At 48.6% G+C, this 12176-nt stretch overlaps 1 protein-coding gene across 3 annotated transcripts; it reads left to right on the top strand.

The window, feature by feature from the left end:
• The first annotated feature begins 328 nt into the window (after window positions 1–328).
• MFSD3 (major facilitator superfamily domain containing 3) lies at window positions 329–11618 on the top strand. Of its 3 annotated transcripts, none has more exons than XM_058176539.1 (6): window positions 329–1073; window positions 3567–4252; window positions 7798–7903; window positions 8967–9070; window positions 10081–10190; window positions 11017–11614. In XM_058176539.1, exons 2-6 carry the CDS (start codon window positions 3586–3588, stop codon window positions 11167–11169), a joined length of 1140 nt encoding a protein of 379 aa, XP_058032522.1. In that variant the 5' UTR covers window positions 329–1073; window positions 3567–3585; the 3' UTR covers window positions 11170–11614. The 3 variants fall into 3 exon arrangements, with proteins under 3 accessions (XP_058032522.1, XP_058032523.1, XP_058032521.1); XM_058176538.1 differs by having other exon boundaries at window positions 635–1073; window positions 7756–7903; window positions 11017–11604; XM_058176540.1 differs by lacking the exon at window positions 10081–10190 and having other exon boundaries at window positions 625–1073; window positions 7756–7903; window positions 11017–11618.
• The last annotated feature ends 558 nt before the right edge of the window (window positions 11619–12176 follow it).

The raw sequence follows: 12176 nt of genomic DNA, 5'->3' as shown, positions 1-12176 counted from the left end.
TCCTTCCTCCCTACTCCTTTCTTCTCCCTCTTCTATCCCTCTTCCTTCCTTTCCGCTTCCTCCTCTTCTCTTTCCTACCTCCTTCTCTCTTCTCCTTCCCATCATTCTGAAATGGTAGCCAGGCAGCTCCGATCTTACATTGATTATACATCTTCAATCATCTTTCAATCAACTATCAATCCATTTTCTACCCTCATCCCCCTCCTCTCCTCCTTCCTCCCCACCCCGGGACCTCCCAGAAAAGAATACAGGGTATAAAACTAACAGCAGTTATATAGTTCTTGCAGACGTTTCATTACCCAGCTATATAACATCATCAGTTCTACTGGGGTTTGACTCGGTTTATATTCAAGTACAAGTATTCCGGCCCTGCCCTTGGGAATGGAGCTGCGTCCCCGGAGTATCCAAGTGCGGTTGCGGAGCCTGGCAAGCCCCGCTCCCCACTCAGAAAGGAGATTCCGGGCTTCCCCTCCGGGCTTAAAGACCGCAGACTCCAGCAAGGGAAGGAAGCGCTGAGCCGGAACCATTATTCCCGGAATTATTCCCCGCCGGAAAAGGGAACGAAGAGTCTTCCTAGCATCTTTACTCTGCCCGCGATGGACGACTTTCCGTCTTCCGGCTTTCTGCCCGCCTCTTCCGGTGCTCCTCGCAGTCCAAGGGGCATTTAACACAGAGAGGTGAAGCCCAGAGCGCCCTTCTTTCCAAGCGGATTGAATCAACGTGGGCGACAGTCTGTGTCTCTAAGGGCCCAGGCGGCCTGCAGGGCCAACTCTTTTCCGTTCCAGCCTGCCCGCCTCAGCGATTCCTCCTACGTCACTTCCCGTTTCTTTATGATCAAGAAGGCCGCTTTCCTCCGCCCAGCGCCCCCTGCCGGTTGCAGCGCCGAAGGTGTCCTGGAGCGGAGTTGCCGTGGCAACGCTGGGGGGCGGCGGGCATGGGGGTCCTTGGAAGGGGCGCCAGGTTGGGGAAACTGGCTTGGCCCGCCCTGAGCAACAGTCCCTGAGGACCTTTCTGTCCCAGCGGGGCCGGCTCCTCCCTTGGAGACGTCAGCTGGGCGGACGGCTCCTCCAGTGGTAAGGAGTTCCGCAGGCTCAACACGACCCCGACCCCGGTTTTGTTGGAGGGGGCTAGGAGGCAGCACTGGGGACTCCCAGGGGGCTCATTAAAAACCAGGCAGAATTGTTTAAAACTTATTGTTTTCAAACTGGGCCATTTGAAGAGGGGAGGGGACTTCAACTCCCAGAATTCCCCAGCCAGCAAAGCTGGCTGGGGAATTCTGGGAGTTGAAGTCCCCCCCCCTCTTCAAATGGCCCAGTTTGAATAATTCTGGTCTTGAAACACAGGCAGTCCTCCGCTTAACAACCACAATCGAGCCCAACATTTATGTTGCTAAGCGAGAGACACGTGTTAATTGATCATTGGCCCCTTTTTCGACCTTTCTTGCCACCGTCCTTAAGCGAATCACAGCAGCTGTTAAGCCAATAACCTGTCAGAAGGGTTCGCAGTGGACCCCAGGACATTGAAACCATCGTACCTGAGAGTCACTTGCCAAATGGCTGAATTTTGATTGCGGGGGTGGGGCGGGGGTGTGCTGCGACGGTCATAAGTGTGAAAAAATGGTCATTACGTCAGTGCCTTTGTCACTTCGAACGGGCGCTAAAAGAACCGTTGTAAGTTGAGGTCTACCTGTAAAGGGCAGCTTTGTTGATTTATTTTATTTGTTAAACAAATTAAATTTAAATTTAAATTAAATAAAAATAAATACGTTTAATTTAATGAATGCAGTCAAGGGAAAAGGGGGTGTCTTGTGGCTGGCTAGTCTTTTCTCCCCATTCTTCTTTTACAGGGAATCCTGCAATACCTGCCTGGGCAGGGGGTTGGACTAGAAGACCTCCAAGGTCCCTTTCCAACTCTGTTATTATTATTATTATTATTATACGGAGAAACTGGCTTCCAATAATGTAATCACTTCTCACAATACTTCTGTCTTTTTTTTCCCCCCTTCCATTTGCTGGGATGTTGAATAGAATAGAATAGAATTTTTATTGGCCAAGTGTGATTGGACACACAAGCAATTTGTCTTGGTGCATATGCTCTCAGTGTACATAAAAGAAAAGATACGTTCATCAAGGTACAACATTTACAACACAAATGATGGTCAATATATCAATATAAATCATAAGGATTGCCAGCAACAAAGTTATAGTCATACAGTCATAAGTGGAAAGAGATTGGTGATGGGAACTATGAGACGATTAATAGTAGTGCAGATTCAGTAAATAGTCTGACAGTGTTGAGGGAATTATTTGTTTAGCAGAGTGATGGCCTTCGGGAAAAAACTGTTCTTGTGTCTAGTTGTTCTGGTGTGCAGTGCTCTATAGCGTCGTTTTGAGGGTAGGAGTTGAAACAGTTTATGTCCAGGATGCGAGGGATCTGCAAATATTTTCACGGCTCTCTTCTTGATTCGTGCAGTATACAGGTCCTCAATGGAAGGCAGGTTGGTAGCAATTATTTTTTCTGCAGTTCTAATTATCCTCTGAAGTCTGTGTTTTTCTTGTTGGGTTGCAGAACCGAACCAGACAGTTATAGACAGTGAAAACTATTTAGGATGGCATTAGATTGTATAATAAGAATAATGGGGGAGAGCCAGTAGAGTAAAAGGAGAAGGCTTTCTTTCTTGAAAATAAAAGTTATCTTTAAATGTTTAAATGAAAATCCCACCACTCCAGGAAGGAAAAATGGATAACTATGGAGGGGAGGGAGGGTGTCCATCCACCCCATAATCATCGATCTTTCCTTCCTGGAGTGGCGGGATTTTCATTTAAAGATTTAAAGATAACCTTTATTGTCATTTTTTTACTGTGGGCACACTGGCACACATTAAAAATAAGATTCTGTTGCCTGCTCTCAAAAGTGTACGCATACGTAATACACATAGACACAATACACACACATGTATATAAATATACATATACATATATACTCACATATAGGTATATTGTATACTGCAGGAGTCAAAAAGAGGGCTGTGAAAATATCTACAGACAGACCCCTCACATCCAGGACATAAATTGTTTCAACTTCTACCCTCAAAACGGAACAACTAGACACAGGAACAGTTTCCCCCCCAACCTCCTGCATGCCATCACTCTTGCTCTTCTCAGGTTCCCTTCCCAAGGCTATCCTCGCTAAGAGGTCCTCGACTTAAAACAGTTCATTTAGCGACTGTTCAAAGTTACAACAGCACTGAAAAAAATGACTTATAGCCGTTTTTCACATCTGAGACCGTTGCAGCATCCTCTGGTCACGTGATCGAAATTCAGACACTTGGCAACTGACTCATAGTTACGGCCGTCGCAGCCGCGACGCCAGATTCCGGAAGCCAGATTCACTTAACAAGTGCGGCAGGAAAGTTTGTCAGATGGGGCGTGGAAATTCGCTTAACAACCCTCTCCCTTGGCGATAGAAATTGTAGGTGTAAATTTATGGTCGTAAATCAAGGACTACCCTTCCAGAGGCTCCCATGGTCGACCGCTTTCAGCCTGCCCCTCTTTCTTTCTCTGCAGGGTGTACCGGGACCGAAGGATGAACTTCAAATATTGGTTGCTCTTCCTGCTGTATTTCGTGCAAGGAATTCCTTACGGGCTGCAATCTGGGCTTCTGCCGATCTATTTCCGAACTGTGGGCCTCTCCTTCACCAAGATCAGCCTGACCAAACTGCTTTATCTGCCATGGTTCCTCAAGGTGCTCTGGGCCCCCTTCGTGGACTGGTATTTCTCCAAGAAGGCCTGGCTGATCTTCACCATGTGCGGCTTGGCCCTGGCCTGCCTGGCCTGCTCCTTCCTGACCCCAGAGGTCGACTTCCTCGGAGTGGCCTTCGCTCTGCTGCTCATGAACCTCTTCGCTTCCGTCCAGGACGTGGCGGCCGATGGGATCGCCATCCAGATGTTGGGAGCAGAGGAGGTGGGCTTCGGGAACAGCATCCAGGTCGTGGCCTACAAACTGGGCTCCGTCCTGGCGGGAGGCGGCCTGCTCACTTTCCTCCATCACCTGGGCTGGGGAGCCCTCTTCGTCGACCTGGCTCTCATATACGCTGCGGCCATCGGGTTCACCTCCAGGTTCCATCTCGAGGCCTCTCCTCAGGACAGCCTGGCCAAGGACGGCAACTTAAGCCTTCTGGGTTTCTTGCGTGAGCTTCTCCTTGTGCCGGACACGCTGTGGACCGCTGGCTTGGTCCTCATCTACAAGTTGGGTGAGTCTTTCCCCAAAGCGAGGAACGGAGGAAGTAATTGCGGGAGAACCTTGCTAGCACAATTAGTCCCTCGACTTATGACCACGGTAGAGCCCCAGATTTCTGCTGCTAAGTGACACGCTCGTTAAGGTTTGCCCCCTTTTACAGCCTTCGTTAAGTGAACCACCGCAGATGATAAGCGAGTAACCGGATTGTTAAGTGAATCAGGCTTCCCTGTTGGCTTGGCTTGTCGGAAGGTCGCAAAAGGGGATCACGTGACCCCGGCACGCCACGACCGTCATAAATGTGAGTTAGTTGTCAAGCATCCGAACATAAATCACGTGACCGTGGGGATGCTGCAACGGTCATAAGTGTGAAAAAACGGCCCTAAGTCTCTTTTTCAGTGCTGTTGTAACTTCGGTCACTAAGTGAACTGTTGCAAGTCGAGGACTGCCTCTGTCTGTTCTTTGTGGAAGAGGATTTGTATAGCAAGCCAGTTTAGTTTGGGAGATCATCATCATCATCATCAGATCTTTATTTGCTCACAGACCAGCACGTAAACCACAAAAATCATTGAACAACAACAACAACAACAACAACAACAATAATAATAATAATAATAATAATAATAATTATTATTATTATTATTATTATTATTATTATTATTATTATTTACATTTATATCCCGCCCTTCTCCGAAGACTCAGGGCGGCTTACACTGTGTTAAGCAATAGTCTTCATCCTATTTGTATATTATATACAAAGTCAACTTTATTGCCCCCAACAATCTGGGTCCTCATTTTACCTACCTTATAAAGGATGGAAGGCTGAGTCAACCTTGGGCCTGGTGGGACTTGAACCTGCAGTAATTGCAGGCAGCTGTGTGTTAATAACAGGCTGCATTAGCCTGGTGAGCCACTTCCCAGCCCGCCCTTTTATATCCTGCCCTTCTCCGAAGACTCAGGGCGGCTTACACTATGTTAAGCAATAGTCTTCATCCATTTGTATATTATATACAAAGTCAACTTATTGCCCCCAACAATCTGGGTCCTCATTTTACCTACCTTATAAAGGATGGAAGGCTGAGTCAACCTTGGGCCTGGTGGGACTTGAACCTGCAGTAATTGCAAGCAGCTGCTGTTAATAACAGACTGTTTTAGCAGTCTGCGCCACTCAAGGACCCATAATAATAATAATAATAATAATAATAATAATAATAATAATAATAATAATAATAATAATAATAATAATTATAATTATAATTATAATTATAATTATAATTTTATTTTTATACCGCCCTTCTCCCAAAGGACTCAGGGCGGTTAACAGCCAGATAAAATACAATACAGTACAATACAATAAAACCCAATTAAAAAAACCTATTCGATGTGGCTAATAATTCATTCCTTGAAATTCAATATAAGAGGGGGAAAAATATATATATAAAATATCTAACGGGTCAGAATCAACCCTGCAGTTCCTCTTATATTGAATTTCAAGGAATGAATGATTTTTGTGGTTTACTTGCTGGTCTGTGAGCAGTTCAAGCTTGTGCAGGTCTCATCAAAAGAATTAATATTTGGCCACGACAATTTCAGACCAGATGTTGCAATAAGGAATTTCACTTCTGGGCGCATTTGGTGGGGAAAACTTTTCCCATCTCTCGGACGTCCTTCAGGTGAGGGAATACAGGCAGTCCTTGACTTACGACCACAGTGGAGCCCAAAGTTTCCATTGCTAAGCGAGACATTTGTTAACTGAGCTTGGCCCCGTTTTGCGACCTTTTCTTGCCACCGTTGTTAAGTGAATCACTGCAGTTGTTAAAGACAGTCCCCCGGTTGTTGAGTGAATCCGGCTTCCCCCTTGACTTTGCGTATCAGAAGGTCGCAAAAGGGGATCACGTGACCCCGGGATACTGCAACCGTCATAAATATATATATTTAAATATGAACCAGTTGCCAAGCATCCAAATCTTGGTCACGTGACCACGAGGATGCTGCAACGGTCATAACTGTGAAAAACGGTCATAAGTCACTGTTTTCTTTGATGCTGTGATTTTGAATGGTCACTAAACGAACAGTTATAAGTCGAGGACTACCTCTCTATATAAACACACACACACACACACCCATACATGTACACACACACACAAATCACAGTCCATTTTGAAGACCTACGTTAAATATGCCTGGCTTGGTTCCTTCATGAGGCTAAAAGACTCACGGCTGAGTCTTCTGAATCATCCAAATAACTCTTGCCCCCAAAATGCTTTTTTTTTCAAAAGGCAACTGGATTTCCTTGGGATGCCTTTTTCCCCCCCCCCCTTTGAAAACATCTGGCTTCTCATCCAAGAAGCTTTTGGGTGAACTGAGACCTGAACTACTTGGATGAGAAAGTGACAGCTTTCCAAAGAAAAAGAAACCCAGAAAGTCCAGATGCCTTTGGAACAGAGCCGGCTGCAGAGAGTCGTATCGTCTACCTTCCTCGGCCATTTTATGCTATGAACCACATTTTCCAAACTGCAAGAGCCAATAAAAGAGAATATTTGCTGCTCGGGGTTAACGTGAGGGGTCCTTGGTGGTCTCTGGGCTTGGTGGTTTTCTTGAAAACGTTTCGTTATCAGACTAGGTAATATCATCAGTGGTAGAAGGTGCAAACCTCACTCCCTTCTGATGATCTTCCCTAGCTGGGTCGTGAAACGTCTGCAAGAAAACCACCAAGTTCAGAGGGCACCAAGGACCCCTCAAGCTGCAAGAGCTGTGCTCACACACCTTTGCTAAGTTACGCTGCACTTTGCTCAGTCTGATGAGACCCAACTAAACCTTGATATTCAAGACATAATTTCTCTTGGCCTTTCTCAGACTCCCCCATCTGGGCTGCCCTCCCCAGATCCCTTCCCATGTGCCTCAGAATAACAAGAGTTGGAAGGGACCTTACAAGGTCTCTAGTCCAACCCCACCCAGCTCCAGCCTCTTGGCTCAGCTTGAGGCGCAATGGCAGGCCGATGCGGTAGCATTTCAGAGGACTTTGGGGTGGGGGGGCTTAAAGCAAAGAGTTGTGTTTAAGAAGAGGAAGATTCAGGCAGTCGGGTAGAAGAGCCATTGCCCCTACTAAGCTAATAGGCCCCTTGGTGAGGTTCAGGGGCTTAAGCCCAGATATCTGTAATCTCTCTGTGAGCCTGTGGTTTCCATACTGCAGGTTCCTTTGTTTTTTTTTAACTTTGGTCAGATCAACAGAGTTGGAGGGGACCTTGGAGGTCATCTAGTCCAACCCCCCCCCCCGCCTTAGCAGGAGACCCTACACCTTTTCTGACAGACGGCAGTCCAGTTTCTTTTTGAAAGCTTCCAGGGATGAAACTCCCACAACTTCCAAAGGCAAGTTCTGTTCCATGGTTTATTGTTCTCACTGTCAGGAAATTTCTCCTTATTTCCAGGTTGAATCTCTCCTTGGCCAGTTTCCATCCGTTGTTCCTTGTCTGGCCCTCGGGTGCCTCGCCAGGAACTGAACCCCAGTTCTCTCCGCAGGTGAACAGGGGTCGCTTTCCATGTTCCCCCTCTTCCTCCTAGATCACAGCTTCTCTCCCCAGAAGCTGGGCTTCTGGAACGGGGTTGTGGCCGCCGCCTTTTCCATTGCAGGCTCTTCCCTGGGGGGCCAACTGATGTCAAACGGCAGGTAAATGATGGAAAATCTGTTCTCTCTTCCTTGGAAATCAATCTCTCCCTGGGATCGTGGGATTTGGAATCCGGCATCCCCAGAAGGAGGGTGGAATCGGTCTCCTTCTAGCACTGATGATGTTACCTAGTTGAGTAATCAAACGTCTGCAGGAAAATCACCAAACTCGGAAGCAAGGACCCCATAGTCATTCTCCCCCTCCCCCTCCCCCTCCTCTCCACCCTCTATTCCCTTCTAGCACTGATGATGTTAGCTAGTTTTGGTCATGAAACATCTGCAAGAAAACCACCAAGCTCAGAGAGCACCCAGGACCCCTCTTTTAAGAATGATGGGACTTGGCTTCCTCCCCCCCCCTCACCCAAAAGAATGAAGGTGCTCTGAAAGTCCAGCAGAATAACTACAAACTCCAGAGTCCTTTTGTCTGAAAACCCTTCATTCAGGGAACATGAATGCTGAACCCAGGGCTGTGACGAACACTCCCAAATACCATGTGGCCCTGGTCCTTTGGAGCCCCTAAAACCCACCTCTCAACTTCCCTTCCGGCTTCAGGGTTTGGGGACACCACCTTTCTTGCTGGTCTCCAGAGGGAGGGTCTTTTTGTGCCCTGGAGGCAATTTCTAAGGATTGGTTCCTTTCCCCCACCACAGCCGCCAAATTGTCCTAGGCCACAGCTCTTCAAACTTGGCAGCTTTAAGACTTGTGGACTATCAACTCCCAGAATTCTGGGAATTGAAGTCCACAAGTCTTAAAGCTGTTAAATTTGATGAACTCTGGCCTAGGCCTTCCCCTGAGGAAACTTGTGATGCCTTTGGATCAGTGGTGAAATCAATTTTTTTTTTACTACCCGTTCTGTGGGCATGGCTTGGTGGGTGTGGCAGGGGAAGGATGCTGCAAAATCCCCATTCCCTCCCTGCTCCTGGGGCCAGCCAGAGGTCGTGGTATTTGCCGGTTCTCCAAACTGCTCAAAATTTCCGCTACCGGTTCTCCAGAACCTGCTGGATCTCACCCGTGCCTTGGATGCTCCTCTGGTTCCATTCTGACCTCTCTGGCTTCTTCCCATCAGGAAGTCCGAGTCTCTGCAAACTTTGCTGATCCTTCGCTTTTGCAACCTCCTCTTCCAGACCTGGGTGATGGTCGCCTACACCGACCACGCAGCTGCCTTTGAAGGTGAGTCGGGTCCCATCCAGAGCAGGAGCCGTTGGCCCACTCTGGCTCCAGAACGGGAGTCCCCGGGTCCCACTCGGGAAGAAGACCTTGCGGAACTTGGAGAGCTTGATCCGAAAGAGGGAGGGGAGGAAAGTGGTAGCCATCCTGGTTTGTACTGGAATGACCAAGTGCCTGGAAAAAGGACACTGGGGTATGCCGGCAGGGTCTGACCTTTGCCCTCCGTTCAGGGTTGTGGGGTTGTGGCAGTAGAGATGCATTGGATGGATAGCAAAATTGGGAATAACCAAATGACAAGAGTTGGAAGGGGCTTTGGAGGTCTTCTAGTCCAACCCCCTGCTCAGGCAAGGGACCCTATTCTATCCCAGACAAATGGCTGTCCAATCTCTTCTTGAAAACTTCCAGGGTTGGAGCATCCACAACTTCTGGAGGGAAGCTGTTCCACTGATCAATTGTTCCCACTGTCAGGAAATTTCCCCTTAGTTCTTGGTTGCTTTTCTCTTTGATGAGTTTCCATCTCTTGCTTCTTGTCCTGCCTTCAGGTGCTTTGGAGAATAGTTTGACTCCCTCTTCTTTGTGGCAGCCCCTCAAATATTGGAAGGCTGCTATCATGTCCTCCCTAGTCCTTCTTTTCTCTAGACTAGACCTACCCAGTTCCTGCAATCGTTCTTCATATGTTTTGTTTCAAGTACCTGGATGACTTCTTGATGCCAACAATCCACCAGACTTGCTAGATTCCTAAGAAGGCCCTAAGCACCCTCAGGAATCCCTCAGCATCTACTGGCCACCAGGGTCAGGCAACTTAACAGCCCAGTTCATACACGTACCTTGGGCAGAGGGTTGGACTAGAAGACCTCCAAGATCCCTTCCAGTCCTGGGATTCTATGGGTTGAGAACATAACCCGTAACTGGCCTGGCATTGCTGCCCCGTCTTCTCGCCGGATTTCCCGATTCAAAGCTTCAGTTCCTCCTGGTTGCTGCACCTGGGCTGACCGGGTGGCCTCTCGTTGCAGTGGCCGCGGTGCTGAGCATGTGCATCCAGCACTTCATCGGGGGCCTGATCACCACCCTGGTCTTCAGCAAGATGATGCTGTGCACTCAGAAGGCCCCAGAGAAGATCCAGGTGAGTTCTACTTCTGGGGTCTCAGGCCTTCCCGCAATGGAATGGCAGGATTCCGAGGAATAGATCCATTGCAAGCAAGAACTCCGAGGCAGGTGGATTGGAAATGTCCTATTGGCAGAGATCTGGTGAAAACCGACTCTGAAGGGCCCCTCGGTTTTTACCTAGTTAAAAGTGAAAGTTTCCCCCCAATTCAGCGGAAACCTGAAGCGGGAGGCATGCGCGCATGTGCAGTGGAACTGAGCTGGGGCGATGGCTCGCGTGCCATAGGTTCGCCATCACGCTCGAGCAGGGGGACTGGACTAGAAGACCTCCAAGGTCCCTTTCCAGTTCATTCATTCTGAGTCTGATTCTGAAAGGCCCTAAAACGGGGATGGGGGGGGGGACTCATTTAACCATCTCGTTTAGCAGCAGGCTCAATTGCAGTCGTAAGTAGAGGACCAGCTGTTGTCCAAGCATGGGATGACCAGGGCAGGAGTGACTCCATCCTCCCTCCCTCCCTCCCTGCTGGAGGGGAGGGCTGTCCAAACTTCCTGCTCTGCTGGGCTCTCCTTGCTTCCCACCCCTTATTACAGATTATCAGAGTTGGAAGGGACAGAGTTGGAAGGTCATCTAGTCCAGGGGTCTCCAACCTTGGTCCCTTTAAGACTTGTGGACTTCAATTCCCAGAGTCCCTCAGCCAGCAAAGCTGGCTGAGGAACTCTGGGAGTTGAAGTCCCACAAGTCTTAAAGGGATCAAGGTTGGAGACCCCTGATCTAGTCCAACCCCCCGCCCAAGCAGGAGACCCTACAGCACCATTTCTGACAGAGGGCAAATTTCTCCCCACAGGCCACCCACTACAGCCTTCTGGCTGCTATCGAGGTCCTCGGTAAAGTGGCTTTTAGCACCGTGGCAGGTAGCCTGGTGGACTGGCTGGGCTTTCCACACACCTTCGGCATCTTCCTCGCCCTCTCCTTCGCCTCCGTGCTGTACATGGTCTAAGCCAGGATGGGCAGCGGCCGTTCTGCCAGGATCCGTCCAGCGTTGCTGGCCAAAGGGAGAGAGAGAGAGAGAGAGAGAGAGAGGTTACCTCAAAGAGAAGCCAATGGAAGTCACAGACGTCTCATTAAAGCAACCGCCTCGCCCAGCTGCTTCCTGGCCAGTGTTCCTTGGTGAGGGGCGGGGAGGAGGGAGTCCGTATCCCTCCCGGGAGCCACGTCAGAGGGTTGGATGGGGAACAGAGATTGCTGTGCTAAGTTCAGGGTTCAAGGTTACCTTCCACCCTTCCGAGGTGGGTAAAATGAGGAGCCAGATTGTTGGGGGCAAGAGGCTGACTCTGTAAACCGCTTAGAGAGGGCTAGAAAGGACTGTGAAGCGGTATATAAGTCTAAGGGCTATTGCTAAGTGGGAAGGGAGGGGGGCAGGAAGGAACAGAGTACTAAGAAAGAGGGAGAGGGGGGAAAAAAGGAAGGAAGGGGTGTGGTGGCACAATGGTGAGAATGCAGAATTGCAGGCTAACTCTGCCCACTGCCAGCTGTTCGATCCTGACCAGCTCAGGGTTGACTGAGCTTTCCATCCTTCCAAGGTGGGTAAAATGAGGACCCAGATTGTTGGGGGCAAGAGGCTGACTCTGTAAACTGCTTAGAAAGGACTAGAAAGCACTGGGAAGTGGTATGTAAGTCTTAAGTGCTATTGCTATTTAGTGGCCACAACAGGGACTAGCAACTTGGTCATTAAACAAAGCAGTCATGAAGTGAAACCGCAAAGGTGATTATGACCTTCCCTGGGTTTCTCTGACCTACGAAGGTCGTAAATGTAAAGATCTGTGGAGAATTCTCCATCATCCGCTCCAAGGTGCTTTTTTTTCCCAAAAGGCAACCGGAGTTTCTTGGTTCTTTGTTTTTTTTTCTCCCTGTTGAAAATGTTTTGCTTCTCATCCAAGAAGCTTCTTCAGTTCTGAAGAGGTTTCATGGACAAGAAGCGAAACATTTTCAAACAAATAATCAAGA

This window comes from Ahaetulla prasina, chromosome 3 (assembly GCF_028640845.1).
Source record: "Ahaetulla prasina isolate Xishuangbanna chromosome 3, ASM2864084v1, whole genome shotgun sequence".
Taxonomy (NCBI): Eukaryota; Metazoa; Chordata; class Lepidosauria; order Squamata; family Colubridae; genus Ahaetulla; species Ahaetulla prasina.
Note: the sequence above shows the minus strand (reverse complement) of the source record. Positions and strands in the feature narration are given on the sequence as shown.

Excerpts from the sequence above, each read along its gene's own strand:
- MFSD3 (XM_058176538.1), top strand. The coding sequence starts at position 3,586 with ATGAACTTCAAATATTGGTTGCTCTTCCTGCTGTATTTCGTGCAAGGA. Across the intron at positions 4,253-7,755 it reads GGTCCTCATCTACAAGTTGG|GTGAACAGGGGTCGCTTTCC; the intron begins GTGAGTCTTTCC and ends TTCTCTCCGCAG. Across the intron at positions 10,191-11,016 it reads AGGCCCCAGAGAAGATCCAG|GCCACCCACTACAGCCTTCT; the intron begins GTGAGTTCTACT and ends TTCTCCCCACAG.